At 43.6% G+C, this 21,672-nt stretch overlaps 1 protein-coding gene across 1 annotated transcript in view; it reads left to right on the top strand.

The window, feature by feature from the left end:
* CCDC85C (coiled-coil domain containing 85C) overlaps positions 1-21,672 on the top strand; it is a 114,388-nt gene that overhangs the window by 67,772 nt on the left and 24,944 nt on the right. Inside the window, exons 3-4 of the mRNA XM_049828941.1 lie at positions 2,722-2,798; positions 19,238-19,342. Of these exons, the coding sequence (XP_049684898.1) occupies positions 2,722-2,798; positions 19,238-19,342 (182 nt within the window). The remainder of the gene's footprint in view (positions 1-2,721; positions 2,799-19,237; positions 19,343-21,672) is intronic.

Raw genomic sequence — 21,672 nt, 5'->3', positions numbered from 1 at the left:
AAGGTGAGGGGGGGTACTGCATAGAGCAGGCTCCCTGCCGCTTGGACTGCTAGTGGGCAACAGGCTTAGTCAATGCTGTGGTTCTTGTGGAGCCTGTGTCTGTTACCGGCATCACGTCGAGACCTTCTTGAGCATTATCACTTTTACAGTTGTTTATGCAAGCGTTGCTGTCTGCGCAATTTATGCATGCAGAGACTGTGCTGGGTCCAGAGGCATATCCCTGATTCCCAGGCAGGCGTGGATTGAGCCTCTCCTTTGACCCCGCTTTGAATCCTTCCTTGACACTGCTTTGAATGCCCTGATACTTTGAGATAAAAATCAGGAACTGCTGTACCAGGATCACTGCATTCATTGTGTAGAGACACTCGGCTCTGCTGCCACCCTGGCAGCATGGTGGTACCGCTGGAGCTGGAGGGCAGGCAGGCTGGAGGGCAGGCAGGGAAGGACGCCTTATCTCAATACCGATGGAGGTTGTTGTATCCAGCACAGGAGTGGACATGGTGGAATCTCTAGTTGTCTTCAGACAGAGCTGGAGACTGTCCTGGGAACTGTCTAGCCAAATGAGTATTACTGGGCTGAATTTAGGGGTAAGTTAACAAAGTGTGATGGCCTGGGGCACAGAGGAGGTCAGCCCAAAGGGTCCATGGTCCTCCTGGCTTTGTACTTAAGAATCTTGAACTCCCCTCTCACCCCGCTGGAGGACAGGTTCATTACTAATTCAGCAAGTTCTTCAAGCTGATGCTGAAATCTTGCTGACTTAAGCACCGATCTTCTGCAGCTTTATACTCGCCACCTTTTGATATGCATGACTAAATTCAAAATACTGTCGTCACGAGGCCTTCTCGGGAAAGGTGCTATGGATTGATCCTATAACCTACTCGGTTTGCCCCCTTCTCCTCTGACCTGGAGACTCCTCCCATGTTGGGGTTGGTTTTGGGCTCAGAGAGTTTGTGGTCCCTGCAGCTGAAGGTGATATTGCTGTGAACCTTACCACCACTTAAACTGTTCACTGAACTTACATAGCTTCCTACGGTGTCTTAACCTTTTTCATGAGGACTTGTTTGGATTTCCTGGGTTTGGACAGAGCACAATCCAAACAAAAAAGTGAGCCTGTTTCCTCTGAGAGTGTTTGTGCTTTAGATGGGCACTTGACTCCGATCCGTCCTGCTGTTCCTTTATGTGCAGTTTGGCACTTGTCTATGGCAGCACTTTTTCAAGCATATTCCAATTTTTCTCTTGAATGGTCAAAGCACTCTCAGCGATTAGCTGTAGCTTGCATGCTAGCTCTTCTGCTAAACTGCCCCCAGAGTGGCCAAAAAACAGCATCCAGGCTTGTGCCGAGTGCATTCGGCAGCTACTGGCAAAGGCAAAGATAAGCCGTTTAGTGCAGAACCAGCCTAAACCTTACACGTATGCGTGGGCGTGTGTTTGTGTGTGCAGAGATGCAGCCAGAGGAGCCTGCTAACAATGGTGGGGCTGATCCTGAAAGGTGCTGGCCATCGGCAAGGTGCAGCGGCATCAGCAGGGTTGCATGAACACCCGGTTCCTCGCCGAGTCACGCTCGGCGAGAAGTCCTGTGGTTGAATAGTGGCCTTTGCAGTCGTGCCGTAATACATGAAATGAGGTAAAAGATAATTCCATTTTGCAGAGCCCTTTTAGCAGTGCAGAAAATGTTTGGCTTTTTTTCATATGCTTAAGCTGCAAAACGTTTCCTCCCGCTGTAACAACTCGCAGCCTCTGCTACCAAAATTACTAGTGGAGGAGAAATTTTGCAAACATCCAGGTGGATGGAAGGAACTCTTGCAAACTGCTAAGCTACAATGAAAATGGAGAAAAGGTTTTCCCAGGTTCCTTCGTTTTCTTCCCTGTGAAATTTGCAAATGTGTTGCTTCAAAGCATGTTTCAAAACAAAAACCAGATGTTTTGGAGAGCAGTAAGCCACCCACAGAGCTCTCCAGCAAGTTATCTTCTATGCCAGGTCACCCTATCTGGTATTGCTGTCTCACTGCAGTGGTAGACTGGCCATTACATTCCTGCAGGTTGAATATTAGCATTTTATGTGAGGTTATTCTGTATTTTATTGTCCTGGTATTTTTTCTGTTTAGTGTCGGGTGCTTCCACTAGAAAAAACAGATGTCCTGGGTAGACACTTGTAGTCTATATGTCAGGCTCTGTGAGTACTGCAGCTCTCTGGTCTTGCTGTAATACACTTCTTCCCCTTTTACAGCACTGGGAGCTGTGGCAGTGACCTCTTTGTAGAGCTGTGCCAGCAGCTTATTTTTGTGAGGTTTTTGATTGTTTTTGAAATAAAGAGGCATGTGTGTGGAGGGTTTGTTTATTCAACCCTAAAAGGAAACATCTTGCTCTGTTGTTGAGTGTTTTGGTGAATTTTAGGTGAATGAGAAATTATTTTAAAGCTAGGAAATTACTTTTATAAAATTATGAAACACAATATTTCAACTTCACTTTCCTGCTGTACCCCCCACCCCCTGACCTGGTAGCACTGGTATGGGTTCACTGAAGATACTGCTGTTGCTGAATCTCAGCTTTTTAGTGAAAAAAGGTTTTGGCAGAATCCCCTCCTTACCCTGTACACTTGGGGTTTTATTCATTAGGTCTTTCCCAAGCTTGCCTTCCACAGAGTGGGAAAACATATTGCTGTCTGACGGTACTTGTCTGTAACACAAGAAGCTTAAACATATTTTTTCTCTTTTCCTAAAGATTCATCTTCCAACTATATCAGGCAACTTGAAACAAAAGTGAAACTGCTGGAGGATGACAACAAGCTTCTTTCCCAGGTAGGTTTTTTATTGCCTAATAGATATTAATGTGGCTTGGTTCTCCTGTTTCCGTATGGTTGTGTCTGACTGCCCACTTGAATGCACAAGGGCTTTTGGTGGACATCCTACCAGGGAAGAGCATAATGGTCTTTTTATATCAACCCCCACTGATAGAATTTGGTTTCCTTTTGTTAAAAAAAAAAAGAAAAGTAAATCCTTTGTTAGTGTCTGTGTGTGTTTCAGAAATGCATTAACACCTCCCTGCAGAACACCTTGATCCACCGCTGCTCTCGGGGATGCTGCGAGGATCCGGCACTGCCTGTGCCCTTGCTGTAGGATTTTGTCTTGCTTGCCCGTTTACACTGACTTTTATCTTGTTGAAAGAGGAGGCTGTAGTCAAAGGACAGCCTTGGGAATAGTTTTGTGCAGTGCTGGCTCCCAGCTTTTATTTGAGATCTTGCTTAAAACCGAACAGACTTCTCTAAACTGGCACTTTTTGCTTGCATCTGCCCTTCAAAGTCTACTCCACGTGCCACTGAGCTTTTGATCACTCCTGGTGCTTACCTATCTGTATATAGCAATGTCAAGCAGCAGGAAGAAAACAGTCATTCTGTCTGATATGTCCCCTGGATCCCCTGTAAAATGCAGCACTTGGTGTAAACAGGGGCAGCTTTGCTGAATTCAGTGAAACGCTGTCTATTTAAACCATCGGAAGAGTTACCCTTTTTCTCTTGTTCTTTGCATCCTTTTTCACTGTTGTATGTTCTACCTCCCTGGCATTTTAAAGGTTTTTTCCTATACTTTGCTTCTTACTTCAAGCACTGAGTTTCATAGTCATTTTGTTCCAGATTCTTTCCAATTATAAGGACTGGAAATAAAAACACCCTCCTAATTATTTCTTTTTTTAAAATACCTTTTTTGCCAGTTTATGTTGTGCTGTTCTTTGCATTTCACCAAGTCTGAAAATAGGCTGCTCCAGGACCACATGTGACTAAAACATCCCTGTTAAAAAAAAAAAAAAAAAAAAAAAGAGAGAAAAGGCTCTATGCTTACTGAAATTTCAATAAAATAATTTCGTCAGTTCTTTTTTTTGCTGAAATACACATTTCGTCCTGATGGTGAGCTTTTTTTGCAGATTACTCCAAATTTCCAGTGTACTCATTGGCATTGCTAGCCATGAAACAAAACTCACAGGGAATCGAAGGGTTAAAACCCCCAAAGAGTGCTCAACCTAACAGCTACTGAGTGGCTTCATGTATTAATCAATTGCTAATTTAATTTTAACTCCGTCTTTCTCCCAACCCGTGAGTGAGCTGGTGGCGGTCGAAACCCCGAGACTATTTAATTGGAGCTATTGATAAGCAGATGGGCTGTGCGTGGGCAGTTGGGATGCGCATGGATTCGGGGACAGGCTCAATGTGCCCTTGGCCCAGCTTTGTCCTGCCACAGCCGAGTACGTTACTCCATCGGATCTGCCTTACGAGGTCAAAAAAGAGTGGTTGGTAATTAATGGGTGGTGAATTAATAGGGGCTGAATAGCTGCCTGGGCTTATTGCGTGGGGAGGGTGAAGCCCCGTTAGTGTTGGGGCGTGTGAGGCTGAAGCAGCCCCACGCATCAGCCCTTCAGCGTCGTGCCGTCCTGGGTGGGAAGGCTGTGCCTTTTTTCTTCACGCGCACAACTGTCCTCAGGTGTCCTCACCTTTCAGGCTGTGTCACTACAAGTGTTTGAATCCAGGAGGGAGGGAAATAATCTTAAAACAGCTCTGTGCTCTGGAGAGGGCCAGCCGCCTCCCCGGCAGCAGCAGGCACCGATGCCAGCCTGGCTGTGACGTTCTGTGCAGCCCCTGTGTGATGTCTTAATGGCCCTCCAAAAAGATCGGGATCCGACCTATTTTAGATCACGCTCAGGAGATGCCTCTTTTTCTCCTTAAGCAGGGAGACAGCTCTCCTTAGGGCAACAGGAGAAGTGCTGAAGCTGCCATGGTCTGGGCCGACTCCCTGGCAATACCGAGCCGCATCACCTCCAAATCTGTCACGCTACAAACCTAGATTTGGATTTTTTTCTCTCTCAATGAGAAAGATGAGGAAAATCTGTATAGGTGCAAACTCGCATGCATATGTACACGTTGCTCCCAGGACTTTCCAGAAAACTGTAATCCACTTACTGTATTCTTACTCGCTTCATCTGATTGGAAAGCGTTTAGCTGTTACCATGCGGATCTTGGGATAAGACTCTAGTCAAAAAGGATCCTGGCAAACTTTCTACTGTTTTTAAAGTTGCCAGGTGATCCTGGCCATTTGAACTCTGCAATGCCAAACTGGCTTGTCAACACCAAAGTCACATTTTAACTTGGCTTGGCTTTCTCCCTGGGAGTATTGACATTGCAATAATATTTGCAGTCTGGTGTCAAGAAGTTCTATCACCGACGTGCCGAGGAGCGATGAAACCTGACGTCCTAAGTAACAAACAGTGCCTGTGCATTAAAGGATTAACAAATCAGTGGCGGTTATGGAAGTCTTCCTGGCTTCTCTCCAAGTGCTAAACATAGAGCTGAAATAGTGCTTCAACCAGAGAAACCCGAGAAGGCCGGTGCTGCAAATGATATTGCAAGCTTTACGGGAGGATTTATATTACAGTGGCCGGTGACACAATGCCCCTTTGCTAGCTGGTGCATCCTGAGCAAGATTTGTTGCTTTATCTTCTTCGACGTCTGGGGTGTGAAGCTGTGCTGAGAGGTGATGTCTTTGTACCACCTTCAGGCATGCAATTAAGTTGGTGCAGGTGTCCCCAGCCTGCACGTTTTCTCCTGCTTCCCGACATCTTTCTCCATAAGCACTTTGGAAGAAAATCTCAGTGGGAGAGGCGAGAGCTCCCCAGCCTGTGCCGAGGCGGCCGCTCTGCACTGCACGTGTTACCTGCAGCGCAGGCGTGCTGGGATTCACACTTCTGTCTCTTCTTCTGGTGACTCATTTGAACAGATTAATGGAGAGAGCTTTTTCAAGAAGTACCATCTCACGAGCCACACTTTGCAGTGGGAGGAAAGTAAGTGGAGAAGTGGATGTAATTTATGATAGATGTATATGGATTTTTTTGTTTTGACTTCTTTTGCTTTCTAGGGAAGGTGATAGGTATTTCCAGTTGGGAAATGAGCTGCTTCTGACATTGCTAACCCATTAGTAATCATTGCTCTTCCCATTCTCCCTTCTCTGAGGAGAAACGGCTCCAGTTTTATACCTTTCTTTGACTCAGGTTTACACTGTAATGTTTTGCTGGCATGGCCTTGTTAACTAGAAAGTCATGCTCTTGGATGGCATCGCTGTGCTCGCAAAATCCCTGGCAGCAATTCTGACAACACACAGCTTTTGTTGCTCTGGTTTATATTGGTAGGGGAGATGCTGTAGCGAACGCCACTACCAGAAAAGGCCCCTCGATGCCTGCTCACCGGTGCTGGTAGGCGTCTGTGGTGTAACCACAGTGGCAAAGTCCCTGCAGAGCAGGTGGGGACCTCAGTGTCCTGGGGTTGATGGTGTCAGCCTTTCTCACAAGCGTAGCTGGTTTCTGGAAGTTTTAGTCGAGGTGTAAAGATGAACATAAGCTCTGAGGAATGTTGATTGTTGGCTTTGGAGAGCTTCACAGGCATCACTTTGGTAGTCTCAAATTCTCTAGGGAAGAAGTGCACTAAGTTCTGCTGTGTGCGTGCAATTAATCTATGCGACATCACGTGGGAGAAGTCCTGTTTTTCCTCTGTGCCATTGTGGGGAGTGCCCAGGAGAGCTGGTGTTAACCTCTCTTTTGTGGTGCCTGGTTGACTAGATGAGGGTACCTTCCATATTACTAAGGTATAACCCCTGAGATGGGAGACCATATTTGCTTTCCGTTCCTCTGAGCTGAAAGCATCCAAGCAGAAAATAGACCCCTAAAGCCACCTCACACTGCCCCTTAGACTAAAACTTAATTTTAATTACACCCTTTCCCTTCAAGATTACAGAAACCCATGTTTATGATCTTCAGGAGCTCCAAAGGTCAATTCTGGTTAGTTTAGTAACTAATGCGTACATTTTAGAGATAATAACAGTGACAAACTTCTGGCCATTCTTTCACATTATTTTGCATTTTCCAGCTCATTCTGTACAATGGCAGGGATTGGGCACATTTAACTAAAACTGAGTTTTATAGGCTTTGTGGGCTCATCACCCTGTTCTCCTCATAACTAAGTCCTGTGCACCATAGGCTGGCTGTCAGGAGTTCTGGCTTATAGTCTCTGCTGAGCTGTGTCTGGCTTTTCCCTTCAGAACAGGAATGCCAGAGGCATTTTCCTACACAAAGATGCCCAGGGCACGTTGCACACCTTTGTTTCAAAAAGCCCAGCTTTGAGCAGAGCAGATGTGTTGGGCAGGTGAGTCTTTGAGTAACTGGATGTTTGACAGTGAGGTCCTGGTGCATCTTTCAGGGAAAATGTCAGGTCCCATGGTGCAGAGCAGAAATATAAAAAATTCTTCTCTAGGGAGGGGACAACCCTTGGGATTTATGAAGAACATCAGACTATTTAATTAAAATCGCCAGTAGACTTCAGTATTACCAGCACTTCATAGCATTTCAGTATCTGCCAGCTAGCTGATTGGGATTTAGAATATCCTTGGAAGATCTTTAGAGCATCCCTGGAAGATCTTGAAAACTGTGCTTAGTGTTATTTTTAAGAAATTGCATGCTTGGCCTGAATTAAAAGAAGGCTGTAGCTGTACAGATAGTAAAATGATAGTGAATAATGCCTGTAAACACTGCTATTAAAACAGAGCTGAGGTTTTTGAGCTAGGAGATTCCATGGTAGGGACATCTACAGGCTGCCTCAATTCTTCTTAGCCAAATGTGAACTTGGCACAAACATACACTCAGCAGGCAGTTTCTAGCATATTGTTCTGAAAATGAGGGGAGAAGAAACTGAATCCCAGGATTGAAGAGAGCCTGAGAGTTGTTAGTACTGTAAAGAACAAAGATGTAAATGCCGTTCAGTGGAGATCTTGATCTCTTCCTGAAGAGCAGAGTGTGGAGGAAAAAAAGAAATTGCCCACAATGTGCTGGCTGGGTCCAGGAGAGTCGAGTGCAATTTCCTCTTGTTTTATTATCAGTCACTTTTGTGCCAAGTGTGCCATTAACATGCTTGTGGAGTTGCCCCTCAACTCTCAGAGTTGCTCTAGGGTCTTAATGTTTGGGTCTCTCCTTGTATTGTGGCTCCAGAGTTCTCTTGTGAGGCCATGGCTTGCACCAGGAGCATTGCCCATGCTCACCACGAGTGGAACAAAATTACAAACCTGTCTTTTTTCCCCAAAGTCTACCTACTGTTTGTGTGTGAAGGGGATAGGTGCAATTGCTTTAATTTAAGGTCTCACAAGGGAAATTGGATTTTTTTGTAATAGAGAGCAATTCAGACATGAAAGCTTTCCAGTGCATTTGGTCTCCATTTAAATTCAGAATACTGAAGGGGACATGCCCTAGGTTACTATATTACCATTTTTATGTGCTGTTTAAATGTTTAGCTGCATATTAATTTTAACTAATCAAAAAGGAGATGCGTATTTGGGGCCTCATCCAAATATTTCTTTCAAGTCAATGGTGAGACTCTCTACAGGACTCCATGTATTTTGCAGTACAGCTCATGCAGAACCAGATTTTTATGAGACCTCCTCTGAGGAGACCTTTCATGAGACCATTCCTGAGACCACTCTCCAAACTTTGACTTAGGCCTGTAATTGCATTGCATTGCTTACCTGCGTAAATGCAAAAAATGTTAACAGAATCCCCCAAATGCAGCTTCCTTAGCTGTGACAGCAGAAGCTTCAAGAAAACATAGCATGCAAAACCAATCTATGTCCAAGTGTGTTTCATTTCACCTCATTCTTTTATGAATTACAATGACACGACTGATCTGACCAATTTTCTATCAAATAAGTGGACCTGACATTTAAGTAAACAATATGTACTTATTAAATAAAATGGTTTTTTATCTGCAAATAAGACATGTACAGTTTTCTAAGAGCAGTGCAAAGAGGTCTCAGACTTGCATCCAAAATACTGTCAAGCCCTTTAAGACAATGGAATTCCTTCTGTTGACTTGGGACATAAGGGTCTTGGGCTGCTACCTACCAAAATAAATATCCTCTTGGTATTCACCTCTCATTCATAGGTAGGAGCATGTCTAAAAAGCAGGATCAATGACAGAAAGGAGCTTTTGCAACTTGTAATGAAAGCTGGATGGTGAACTGTGTGTTATGGGCATTGTCACCTGTGGAATCAAGGGAGTTTACGAGAATGCCACCTGGAACATACAAATAGAGTTCCCCAAAAACCTAGGAAGTATAATTCAAGAAGTTCTGAAACCAGAAGTCTAATAGCAGATAGACAGAAAAACAGTGTTTATTGAATCATAGGAATTTGAGACGATCATATAATTTCTTGCAACTTAACTCAAAATTTTTGAAGGACTGGAGCTGAATTTCTATCTAAGAGTGTGAGTGTCAGAAAGGCGCACACACAAATCTCTGCCATGCCCCATTTGTTTCTGCTGCGGGTAAGCAAGAACATTGGGTTTAATGAGGCTCAGTTTAACCTCCAGCTGTGAAATGTGGGTTTAGTCATATCCTGTGCTTAACTGGCTTTGTAATAATTTCACTAGATTCCACTTTTTTCTGTATATGAGGACAGGGTCAGGGAAAAAGCTCTTAATTGCAGTTAGATCAGGCTATGATGAAGCAGATTCTCAGTGATCAGTCCATCTGAGAAGGACTGAAAAATGTTTTGAGGGGAAACTAAGCAATAGCTGCAGAGGCTTAAAACCAGATTTTTGCAATAAGTTCGATGCCAAATTCAAGACCAGCTCAAGAAAAATTCAGTGTCTGATATCTGAAAACAGCTTGGGGAACTATGGGAAGGATGTTAATCATTCATTGCTTTTGAACCAAAACTGTAGCTTTGTGACAAAATGTTCAGTTTTGTTTTGCTTTTCATGAGGCCAAAAATGCAAATCTGAATCTTTATAGGAGGCTTTTAAAGAATATTCAGACTATCTCATAAAAATTAAGACTGGTTGTAACTGATTCTTCCCGACTATTCGAATCCTGTTTCAGCAGAGAGCTTTGAACATCTGAGTCGTCTTCCAGGAGAGAGGGGCTTGGGCGTCCATCCTGCCCTGAGCACTGTTCAAAAGAAGAGAGAGGAGGCCAGCAGAGCCCTCGGCCAGCTTGGTCCCAGCGTTAGTTAAAGCCTGCAAGGGACCCGTTCTGATTTATGGGAAGGGGATTCAGGTCTTTGCCTTCCTCATTCCCAGCTCCCTCGTTTTTGGGATTAGGTGCGGTGGTTCCCTTTGGCCTTGTTGCCTGGAGTCCAGTTGACAGAAGAAAATGAAAGGTGACTTCAGGGGATGGTCCAGTGAGTTTAGTCGTGTGCGTAATACTACATCTACATCTGCTTGCCTGGTGGAACTGGGGCAGCATTCCTTAGCTTCTCCATTCATGTCCCTAATGAAGAGACTGATTTTGGTGCTGATGAGCCATGGATGGGCTCCATTAGTCTGAGACTCCTAAACTTATTGCATAGGAGACACAGACCAGACTGGGGCTGCACCAAATGTCAGTGCTTATAGCTCCATTTGGCTTTGTTAACTATTGAGCTGCATTTCTGTTTGGGTTATAGGCTGTGATGCTTGAATCTCAGCTGTGCCAGCTCATATTCTCTCTTGAGTAAAGCCTGCCAGTTGTGTGATTATAATTATATACTGCAATTTGGTTTGAGCTGATTATCTGAGTCTCCCATGAGTTATGGGGTTGATCTTTCTCTGCTGATCTAAAACAAGAGGAAGAAAATGCATACAGTCTTGAATATTAACAATGTACTAAAGTTCCCTACCTCAGTTGCTACAGAGAATGGAGGGGTTTGAAACTTGCACTGCTTTTATTGCCTGTGCCCCACTGAGATATTAATAAAAATATTTTTCCAAGAGTGGTTTTACATGGCAAAATCTGCTAAGCCTCTTACTGACTGTCTCCTGCTATTTATTAAGCCTGTCCCAAAGTGTTAGCTCCCCTGACAATAGAAAATTCCAGTTGTCACCATTGCAACCAGATGAAATGTGCTGCTTTGCCCCTCCAGCTTGTATGAATGCAGCTCGTGATGTGAGGGGGAAGTCAGAGCATAGGCAAAAGTGGGGTTGTTCGTTCCTGCGTTGTGTTTTTCGAATGGCTGAGATCCAGCCATGGCACAACGTCCAAATACATCCTTACAGCTCCCTTTTGTGCTGCTGTACAAGGGCTGTGCACCTTGTTCTCAGTGTCGTACCATTTCCAATTCCACATGAGCAACTGAAAATGGCCTTACTGACGAAACTGGCTGAGGTTGCACTTGTGACCTGCTGGCTGAATACTGGAGAGGGAATTGGCAGAGTAGGTGTCTTAGCAGACCGTCATCCTCTAAAGCCTTTGTCACCAGTCTGAGGAATGATCCCTGGATATGCCGCATGTACGACAGGGATATGAACCAGTGTAAAGGAATTTAATCTCTCCTGTTACAGAAAGCTCATATTATTACATGACATGGAAGATGTTAAATAGTTTTAATCTCATCCCTTAATTTTTTTTTCTTATTTGCAGAGTTCTTTCAAAATCAAATACGTTGATTTTTTTATTGCACTCTCATGTGTGTAATTTCCAGCTTGCCTGATAAAAGCTGTTGAAGCTAATGGGACTCTTCACGTATACTTAAAGTCAGATATGTGCTTTGCTGAGCTTATTTTTGCTTGAATATGTCTTGTAGTGATAACTGCAATTACTGAACCTTAATTCAATTATTTGCTAGCTTCACACAGTGAAATTGCCCAGCCCTTAACTTCCTGGTGCATGAGTCCCTAAAACACGGATTAATGAGATAAGGAGGAAATCTCTGTGCAAGGTCGTGTGGTAGGGGATGTTTGCTGGGGCACAAGGCCGCCTGAAAGGGCCACTCACGTGTGGTGCTTGGGGTCACAAGAAACTGGGGCCGTTGCCCTGGTGCCTGTGTGAGAGCTGCACAAGGCAGGGGCTTTGCAGCACCTCATTCACATTATTTGAGATGTGTTTGTGCTTTGCTTTACCTTGGCAAAATATCGCTGCTCTGCTGGATTTAGGAAGGATATACCGGGCCTGGTTGTTCTTACAGAGTGCTGTGTTCTGATAGTGCCATTGATCTCTGTGGGTATGGTAAAATATCTGCAGTTGTGAAGAAGACTAAGGTGATCAAGCTTTATCAGCTGTTTGTGGGGTCACCATGCTCTAAATCAGCATAAGTAAGATGTTAACGTTTGTGGAGATAATAATGGGTTCTGCCAGGCTTTATTCATTAATATGGGAAAAGGGGTTGGAGTTCAAGTAATAATATTATCTTGTCAAGTGCTGCATGTAAGACCAGCTTATTTTGGTCATCTGTGGTAAAGAAAGATTTTTTTCCAAAATGATAAAATAACTTTTTCCTGTTAAGTTTCCAAATGTGTAACGTTCTTCTGTTCCCTTCTAGCTGGCTGACTGCAACAGCTTGCCACGAAATTTCAGTAAGGTAGAGAGAGCTAATGCATCCACAAACAGCTTCTTGGATCTGGGGGCTGCCTTTTAATATTGCTGCTGGTTGTTTGGGGCTCTGATTGCTTGTTCTTTCACATGCTAATGTTGGCGATTTCCATTTTTTAATCGTCTGAATGTATTAAATATGCCCCTAGTTATTTTTTATTTCCCTCCTGTACTTGTGCAAAAGACATTGGTTAGTAATATCTGAGTTTTGACCAACTTGAAATCAAAGCCATGTACCTCCCTGAAGAGAAGTTGGTACTTTTAGCTAAATTGCTGCAGGAAATAACAGGAAAAGATTTTGAGCTAAACCTTCCGTTTAATTACCCAGTTGCAAACAATGGGTTGTTGAGTGTCAAAATTGAGGCAATTTCAATTACTGGAACAATTATGGTTTAGAAAGTTGTTGCCGGTAGGTTTAAGAATTTATATATACAGTGACAGGCAAGTAATTCAGGTAATGGGCAGTACAAGAGTCCATAAAGATTAGGGCAGCCTGACCCAGTGGACTGAAATAAAACCTTCCTTCTTTTTTTCTTCACAAATATATATAATCAAAAGCCAAGGTCTCAGCAGTTTTCCATCTAACATCCAAGATTTATGGGGTAAAACTAGAATATGAAGTAAGAATGACATTTTTTCATATAGACTTTTTCATATAGAGAATTACCCAAATCACAAGCCCAAATCCTTATGGGCTTGCATGATCAGGATGGGATGCCTTTGCCCTATTGCTAAGGATCAGGTTCACCCTGATATTTAAATGACAGCTAAAGGAAATCCTGTACTTCGTAAAACAGTGGAGTAACCTCTAAAAAATGGAAATTGCTTGTCTCTCTGAGGGCTGGGTGATGGTGTGGCATATTCATTTGTGCAAAGAAAATCTTCTGAACTGGTGTCTTATAATAAGAGTGTCTTCTATTGCCAATATCGAGTTCCTTACAGTATTCCTTTCCATCTAGTTGCATTTCATGTTAAGATACATAATTTCTTCTAAAGTTATGTTGAATAGCAGATCTAATATTAATACATTTAAGTGGTGCGGAGTGTAATCTGCTGTCTCTTGAGCTTAGTGCCAGTGGGTCTGCGTTCTAGGAAAATGAAGCTGATTACTATAAAGCCTCCAAAATGACAGTCCTCTGGGAATCGGTGACTCATGTATGCTTGATTCTCCTCTTCATTCTGGACACATTTTTCCATCCCTTTATAAAGGGACTCCCCAGAGGTAAACAAAAAGGGGCTTTGTAGGACTCCTGGCCTTCGAATTGGTGTGTTTGGGTTTTTTTGGTTGGGTTTTTTTTTTTAAATGGCATGGGGACCAGGAGAGCAAGCTTTCACAATGCAGGAGGTTACAAATGAGTTACAAAGAGGTGAAGAAGACAGCAGCATCACAGGTACTCAGACATAGTCCTCAGGTGCCACCAGGGCTGTCCCTCCTGGCTCCCACTGCGCAGCAGAGGATGGAGGTCTCTAGCAGCTCTTCATCACCTCTGCCAAGGCCCCGCAGGTGCCTTGGATACTTGCAGGCACTGGATGCCACGTGTAGACACCCGAATTGCTCCAAGGTGACCCCGCAGACCGTGGGGAGAAGGGAAGCTGTGACCCTTTGTAAAGGCTTTAATATTTCTGCAGGGCACAGGGTCAAACTGATCATTTATGATTAATTTTTTTTTTTAACCTCTGTTCAGCTTTTGGCTGTTACAGCTTATACAAAATGAGAAAATAGTGTTTTCAATTAAAGGCTACTTATGTAACAACTCTGTTTTGAATGCTAATTCATGAATTACTGGAAGCTGACAGTGTCGCTTTTTAATTTTCCTCGGTCACTTCAGCACATAATTCTAATTGAAATCGTTCTGGGTTTTTTGCTAATCTCTTTCATAAATGCTGAGAAATATCTGTCAAGTAAATTTCTGTCTTTCTGTATTTAATTTCTGTTAAGAATGGTCCATTTTGTTACATCAAAGTGCTTCAGAATTAAATCCTTGTCTTCTTTTTTCTCCCTTCCAGCAGAAGTAACACCGAAGGTTAACAGAAAAGATAATTTGTCTAACTTGTCTATAAGTTTTCAACACTTTATCTTCACAGTTGGTTCAACATGGCCACAGCGCTGATCTGACTTTACTGGACAAAAACGGGAAGGAAAATGAATGTTTCTTCATAGTACTTTGACCTTAAAATACCACAAACACCATCCATCTTCTTGTGTTATTTGTGTTATTTTCAAATTGAATCACTCAGCACATCAGGTCAAAAAGTCAGAGGCCACCATTTCTCCTCCCTACTAGCAGGACAGAAAGCTTTGATAGGAACAAGTGTTTGTTGATTCTTTTTTTTTTGATGTAATTTTAGGCTTTGGTAAACACCAAGACTTTAATTTCTATCTATAGGATTTAAAACAGTAACTTATTTTTTATGGAAAATACTTACCACTTTCCACCCATGTTAATGATCAAATTGCTTCTGTTTTCTAGACAGAGAAAAAGTTGGGTTTGCAGTCCATTTTTACTAAAAACCTGATTTGCTGGTTCTATTCTTTTCTGATATGAGTAGGCAAAACTCCCTTCCCTGCCAGGAGGGGCATGTCTAGGTCCATTTCTTTTGTAACAGGGCTGACAAAGATCTTGGGCTTTGGTCCAAGAACAGTATCTTCCGGGGTCACTTCAAGTTCTGCCTAGTTGAAAAATTTAGCAATAAATGTCATGTCGTTATTTCCAGATAATGAAGAGTTATTGTGTCTGAGGGTCCAGCGCGGAGCTGTCAGCATTGGCAGTGTGTAGCACAGGTTTGCGCTGAAGGCGAAGGTGTTGGGTCTGCAGGCTTGTCCCGATGCTCATCGGCCGGTAAAGGGAGGCAACACCATATAGAGCGATGCCGAGTTAGACCTTGGCGAGGTCTTGCACTTTCGTACCACTGTGAAAGTCAGCAGATGCTTTATTTTTCTCTATTTCCTTTCCTTTTCCTTTTTTTTTTAACATTTGGATGAAAATAGTGCTTGAAAAAAATTCAGAGTAAAAGAGCAAGACCTACTCCAAAGTAGTCAATGGCCAGCTGTTGGCATTTGCTGGGGACAGGTGTATTTCAAGTCATGCAAGTTGTAAATTTGATCAGGTTAAGTAAAGACTGACTATGAGTCTCCTCAGCTCTCTCTTGGTCTCCTTTTCTGTGTTCCTCCCCTTCTCTCCGCTCCTCAGGTTGGAAAACATTCCCAATAGAAGTTCAGTCGCAATGGCACTCTCCCATGGACTTTTAGTTCTGATGAAAATTATTTTGCTGATAAATTCCTTGAAACTCCAGAAATGCGAAGTGATTTTACCTGAAGGGTAATTTATTATAGACATGTTACCCATCAATTGAGATAATCTCCAACAATGATGATGAACAGAGATGATCAGGGTTTGCACTTTTAAAATGCCATTCTGACTAGAAAAGCAATTTGGGATCCACTTACATCTCAGTAATGAAAATTGGGTAAGGTAATAAGAGATTTCATTTTGTGAGTGAATTGACAATGCAAATACCAGGATTTTTAATTTAGGTTTAAGTGGAGTAATGGCTACTCATTCTGATGCATCATTAGTCATATTGCTTTTTAATGAGGGATTCACTTTCTTTTCCTGGTTAGCTCTAACACTGATAGCAAAGCCCAATGAATGTGTAAATGTTTAGGGAGGTCTGATGAATACATGCCACTGCACCATTTTAATTTAAAAAAAGGAAGAAAAAGCAGTTTTCCTTCTATGATGAAGAAGTACACATTTGTTTTTAGTGCAAAGAAAATAAATAGTGCAGTACTGTGATTGGTAGGCTGTTGTAAAAAATAATTAGAGTAAGATACATTTTGAAACAAATTCTAGAAAATATAGAAGGAAAATTGCATTGAGTGGAGTGCTTATGAAAGGGACTGGCTTTACCAGCTGACAGCGGTAGGAAAAAGTGGTTCTTTGGCCATCTCCAGCATGAATGCATTATAAATAATGGCAGATGAGGATTCTTCTTGCCCTGCCAAACCCATCTCATGCACCAAATACCTCATTCCTCTTCTGGATAGATCTCTGTTCAGCATTTTTGTTTCTTAGATGTCTTATCTTTTCTTTTTCTTCTCCTTTTATTTTTTTTCCTTTTTCCTTTCTTTTCTTTAATTAAGAGCTTGTTTTGATGTTCACTGAACTCAGTGGGAATCTTTCCATCAAATCAAATGCATTAGGTCAGATTCATAATCAGCAGTGACTGAAACAACTTAACAATAGTTTTGTCACACACAAGTGCGCTGTCTTAAATGGGATTTGCTTAAAAAAAGCAATAGAACTAATCCATTATAAACACTTGTTAGAGCAGAGTTTTGACTGTATCTGTATATTTACCAACACAATTTCAACCAATTTAAGTCAAATTGAAATTAATGCAGATTCTTGCTCCAGGCAGGAGCATAGGGCAGTTAAATTAAATCAATTTAAACTAGTGTATTTTAAGCCACAGCAATATGATATTGTGTGTTGACTAGACTTAGGTCTGGGTGCCTTACTCCCTCTGGTGAGCGAGAGGTTTTGACTTTCTGTGGGGACAGGCTGTAGTGTGGTGAAACACAGGCTACAGCTAATGTAGACCAACCCATTCAGATTTGGGGGCAAGAGAACAAGTTTCTGGGAGGCAAACAAATGTCCACCAGGCCTGTTTCCACCCTCCTGGTGACCCATAAGCACGTGGCATTTTGCAAGTCTCGGTGCGGTTTGCAAAAGTCTGAGCAGTCCCGGGCCTCTAAACACCGGCGAGGCAGTGCACGTCCTGGGTGGAGCAGAGCCTCCGAGGAGATCTGCGACCTCTGGGGTCTCCAGCACGAGGCTACAACCTCACTTTTTCGCTCTGCCGTTTTATTCTGCTTTTCCCGTGCCCGTGCAAGTGCCCATTCATCACAGATGTCAGGGACGGGTGCGAGAGCCCCTGGGCTGACAAACTAAAGGAGCGAGTAGCAGAGTGTCGGGACTTCTCCAGGAGGTTGCTCTCCCCCCGTGCACGTGCGATCGTGAAGAAGAGTTTGCACGCAGCAGGGCAGTGGAAGCGTTACCACGCAGGGTAAAGCCCTTTCAGGATAACCACCAAGAGGCCCCTACACATCACGTGCCTGGGACAATGCCAGTAAACTAAGAGTCTTCTCGTCGGCTTCCTTGGTGACCTGCTAACCTTCCTCTGACAGTACTTACCTCCCAGGCACGGTGGAGGAAACTCAGTTTCGCAGCAGTCACTTTTTAGCTTCAGAAGGGATTATCTCCTTCAGATCTTTCTGTCTCTGACTCTCTCTTGTGAAATGCAAAAGAAATACAGGCCACGATCTTCTCTGATGCCACCTTGTAAATTCAAGGGAACCCCAGACATCCAGTATGCTGAAGCCGTTCTGTATCACTTGACTCCATGTGAGGCACAACAGTTCCCAGCAGGCTGGGTGATAGACGACTAACATCCATTTCTCATGATGGCTTTCTTGAAAACTGCCCTTCTCTTCACAGCTTGTAAAAGGAAAGTTGATAGGGTGAGTGCACCAGAACGGTTGTGAAAGCACTAGATGTTTTAACCTAGGAAAATAACATTTTGAAATACAACCAAAGCTGAACATGTCCTAAAACAGGCCATGTAGCTACAAGAAGATGTTTCTGACACTGATAGAAAATGATGTGTCCACTCTGAATGCACCAGTTCTTCTCTGCTGAATGAGAGCAAGAGATGGAAATGAACTTCCCGTATTTCCAGAGATCTGTGCACGGCCACAGTCCCCAAAGTCTCGGTTATGGTCAGGCCTTGGGGTTACTGAGGGGTTTTTATATACAGTTGAGCTGATTTATGAGATTTCCCGTTAAATTTTATTGCACCAGTGGCTTTTCTTTGGTTCTTTTGAAGTAGAAAAACATCATTTCTGTAGCAAGTGCAAGTCAAAACTCTTAATGGAGCATAAAAATCTAAAAGGTCATGATTTTGTAGCTTTAAAATAGAGGACAGTGCACTGCTTGATACTCTTCAAAATATGAAAACTTAATGAGGGTGTTTATCGGTTATAAAAAGATACTATCTTCTCCCAGACCTTTGGTTTTGGGTACTTGTGTATTGGCTTTTTATGGGTGTACTTTTATAAATGAGAAACTTCTCATTCTAGGACTGTCCCATTTCAGAATCACAGAGAGAGAGAACTAATAACATGAGGCAGAAACTTTGTCCCAGGGAGATTATTCAGTGCTCTTGACACCCAGTGCTGCTTCTCCCTTTGAGCGCAGACTACTGATTGCATTTATCTGGTTTCTAGGGTCATATAGACTACCTTTATTTATCTGATTTTGTTTAAGACCTGTGGATGCATGCAAATTTATAACCAAATAAGGTGTGCCTGTCACACACATTTTGTAAGCTTAGGTGAATCACAGTAGCACTGTTTACAAACTCTCGTTGCTTTCCACATGCAGGTGGTTGGAATAGCCTGTGCTGTTTTTAAAAAGAAAAATACAGAAAATGTCTCCTGGTGGATTTCTTTTGCTGGTTTTGATTTAGTCTGAAGCCTTAAAAATGTTTTTTTAATTTGCCTCTTAACAAATGTTTTTAACGAACATGTAGGAACTTGGGTAAAATAAAAATACGTTCTTGCTGTATCACTTAATGGAGTAGACCTTCCAAGGTTCACCTCCAGCTGCTTGCAGATGTTTCCTCCAGGTGTGGGCATGGAAAAGCATTTTATTAAAATGTTCCCTCACTGCTGTTGCAGGGAGAAGTAATGGGAATAGGTCACGGGGCAGAAGCGATCATGGCAGAAGCCAATACAGCAGGAGGGGCACAGCTTTCCTTCTTCTCATTAATATGGACTGTCCTGTTTTCTGTCGTTGTCTTTGCAGCAGTCCAGCACGGGGGACCTGAGGACTCTGAGGAAAGGGTTGTCCCCGTACCACTCCGAGTCACAGCTCTCGTCACTGCCGCAGTATCAGGATGCCCTGCAGAATGTAAGAGACGTTTCCTTACCTATACAGACAGAAACGCGGGTTTCCCCGAAAGCGGGCATGGCAGGAGGGGGGCATGTGAAGATTATGGGGGAGCTCTCCCAGCTGAGAATTCACCCTGAAACCCATGGTGCAAACGTGCAGCTGTTGGGAGGGTGGGGAGCCCTGGAAACTTCGGTCTTTACCTGAGTTTGGATCATCAGCTTCCCCGCATAGGTTTTTCGGTTAACTGACAGTCACTGTTGTGCATCTTTTAAAGCAAGGGTGAGTCTTGTTATACCTGCAGCTCCTTCTTTGTAAATGCCTTGTATGCCTGCTATCAAAAAGCTGGTCGTAGGTGAGGTGAAAGATGGTTTGCCAAGTGTCTGGCAGTGCGTGGTCAGGGTTGCTTTAGCAGTTAAGTTCTTAGGACTTTCATTGCAGATTTTTCTGTATCACAAATGAGTTTTACGTTTCCTAAGATTTGCCTGTGTTGCTTCTTCTCAAACAACAGAATAATCTTGATTAAAGTCTCTTGGGAAAGATAGATGCTGTGCTGCGGTGCTAGGGCTCCTCCTGCGCTGGTGTGCCAGGCATGGCTGAGGAGGCCAAGCTCTGCCAGATGATTGTCTTCCAGATGTTCATCTGGCTGCCTGAGACACTACACTTGCTTGGAGACATTGTTTTCCAGATTGCAGGAAAAGAATAGATGCAGTCAGGGAGTCCTGCTGAGTGGGCTGCGGGCGTCGTGAACGCGAGCAGAAGCCTGGTGGGAGCACAGCTGGGGGACCTCCCCGCGTCTCGTCTTCTGCTCCGTGTCCAGGGCACCGGTCAGCAGAGCTGCGGGTACTGTAGGACCAGTTGCATGCTGGCTGCCTGCTTGGGTAAAAGTCGTTCTATGCATTTAACGCGCCTCTTAGAGCTGTAAAAAAAGGGGGTAATAATAATTTAAGAACGTTTGCATAAATAAAACTCCAGCTTGAAAGCAGAGCCCCTTTCTATCCCTGCTGAACAGCAGGATGGATGGAGACCCGCCAGCCAAAAAAAGGAATAAAACCATGCATATGAAATGGAAAACTGCAGCTGAATATCCACTTTTCTAAATTTGTGTCCCATATATAAAGTCAGGAGACTTTATAATGAGGGCAGAGAGATAATAATATAATCTCCCTTTATAATGAAGCCTGGAGATGTTTGTCTGGCTGTGCCGGTGCATTATGGTTTGGGGGATTTTGCTTTGCTTCCCTCGTGCTCGGGTTTTTGATCCCCAGCTTGGTTCCAGGTGGGGGATGCTCAGTTGGCCTGTGCTGGTTACCCCAAGGAGTGCCGCTACACACAATTTTATGTTTTATCTTGTGAGTCAGGCCAGGATATGGTCAGCAGCTTTCTGCAGAGGAGCTGTGCCTGGGCTGGGAGCTGGCAGGAGACTCCTCTGCCTAAGCATTGGCCCCCACAGCTCACCGGGGCTGTGTGAGGGCTGGCGGCAGACGGTGCTGCCTGCTGGAGCCCTTCCCGGCCACTTGTCCCTGCTTTCCTTCCTTCCTTCCTTCCTTCCTTCCTTCCTTAAGGAAGAGGTGGCACCTGGCATTTATGGAGAGGCCCAGGGGCTGCGTGACACTCACCTTCATCTGTCACCCTGGCTGTGTTCTGCCTTCTTTGTGGGAAGATGATAGAGAAGAAACAAAACCAAATCCATACCGTCTGCAATACTTACATAGCCATTTATTTACTTATTCCTATGAAAATCCCTTTGGTTTGTGGCTTGACGTGATATATTGTTTTTGTGACAAAGGATAACAATCACAAATTCATGTGCATGTCTTTGAATGTCTCAGGCACCTCCCAGAAAGTGGACAGTTAGACGTACCTGACTTTCTCTGCAGCCTTTTTTTTTGACAGCAGGCATGAGTTTGTGAGAAATCGTTCCTCTTTATGCCTGCACAGGCTTCATGTGGGTGAGTGATGGACAATTGGTGTCGGCTCCAAAGCTGTCACATCCATTCAGGGTTTCATCGTCGTCACTGCCTGTGCAACTCTTTGGAGAAGTTCCTCAGCACATCCCTCACTGTCACACAGTTTGCACGTAGGCATCACTCCAGCTCTCCATGGCCCTGACGTACCTCAGTTGATGAAACAGTTTGGTGTTTCTAATGGATCCTGGATCGTGGACACTGGCGCACACTCAAGATGCAGAATTGCAAGACACTCATAATTGCAATCTGTGCACTATTTAGTCTGTGGTGCATCATGCAGATAGTGAATTACAGGTTTGCTCTGTGGTCTGCAGCGGTTACCAAATACTCAGGGAAAGCAGTCCCAAGGGGTTAGTTCTGACCTACAAGCCCCTGGCTATT

Source organism: Accipiter gentilis, chromosome 25 (assembly GCF_929443795.1).
Source record: "Accipiter gentilis chromosome 25, bAccGen1.1, whole genome shotgun sequence".
Lineage (NCBI taxonomy): Eukaryota > Metazoa > Chordata > Aves > Accipitriformes > Accipitridae > Astur > Astur gentilis.
This window is presented reverse-complemented; position numbering and strand designations above follow the sequence as displayed.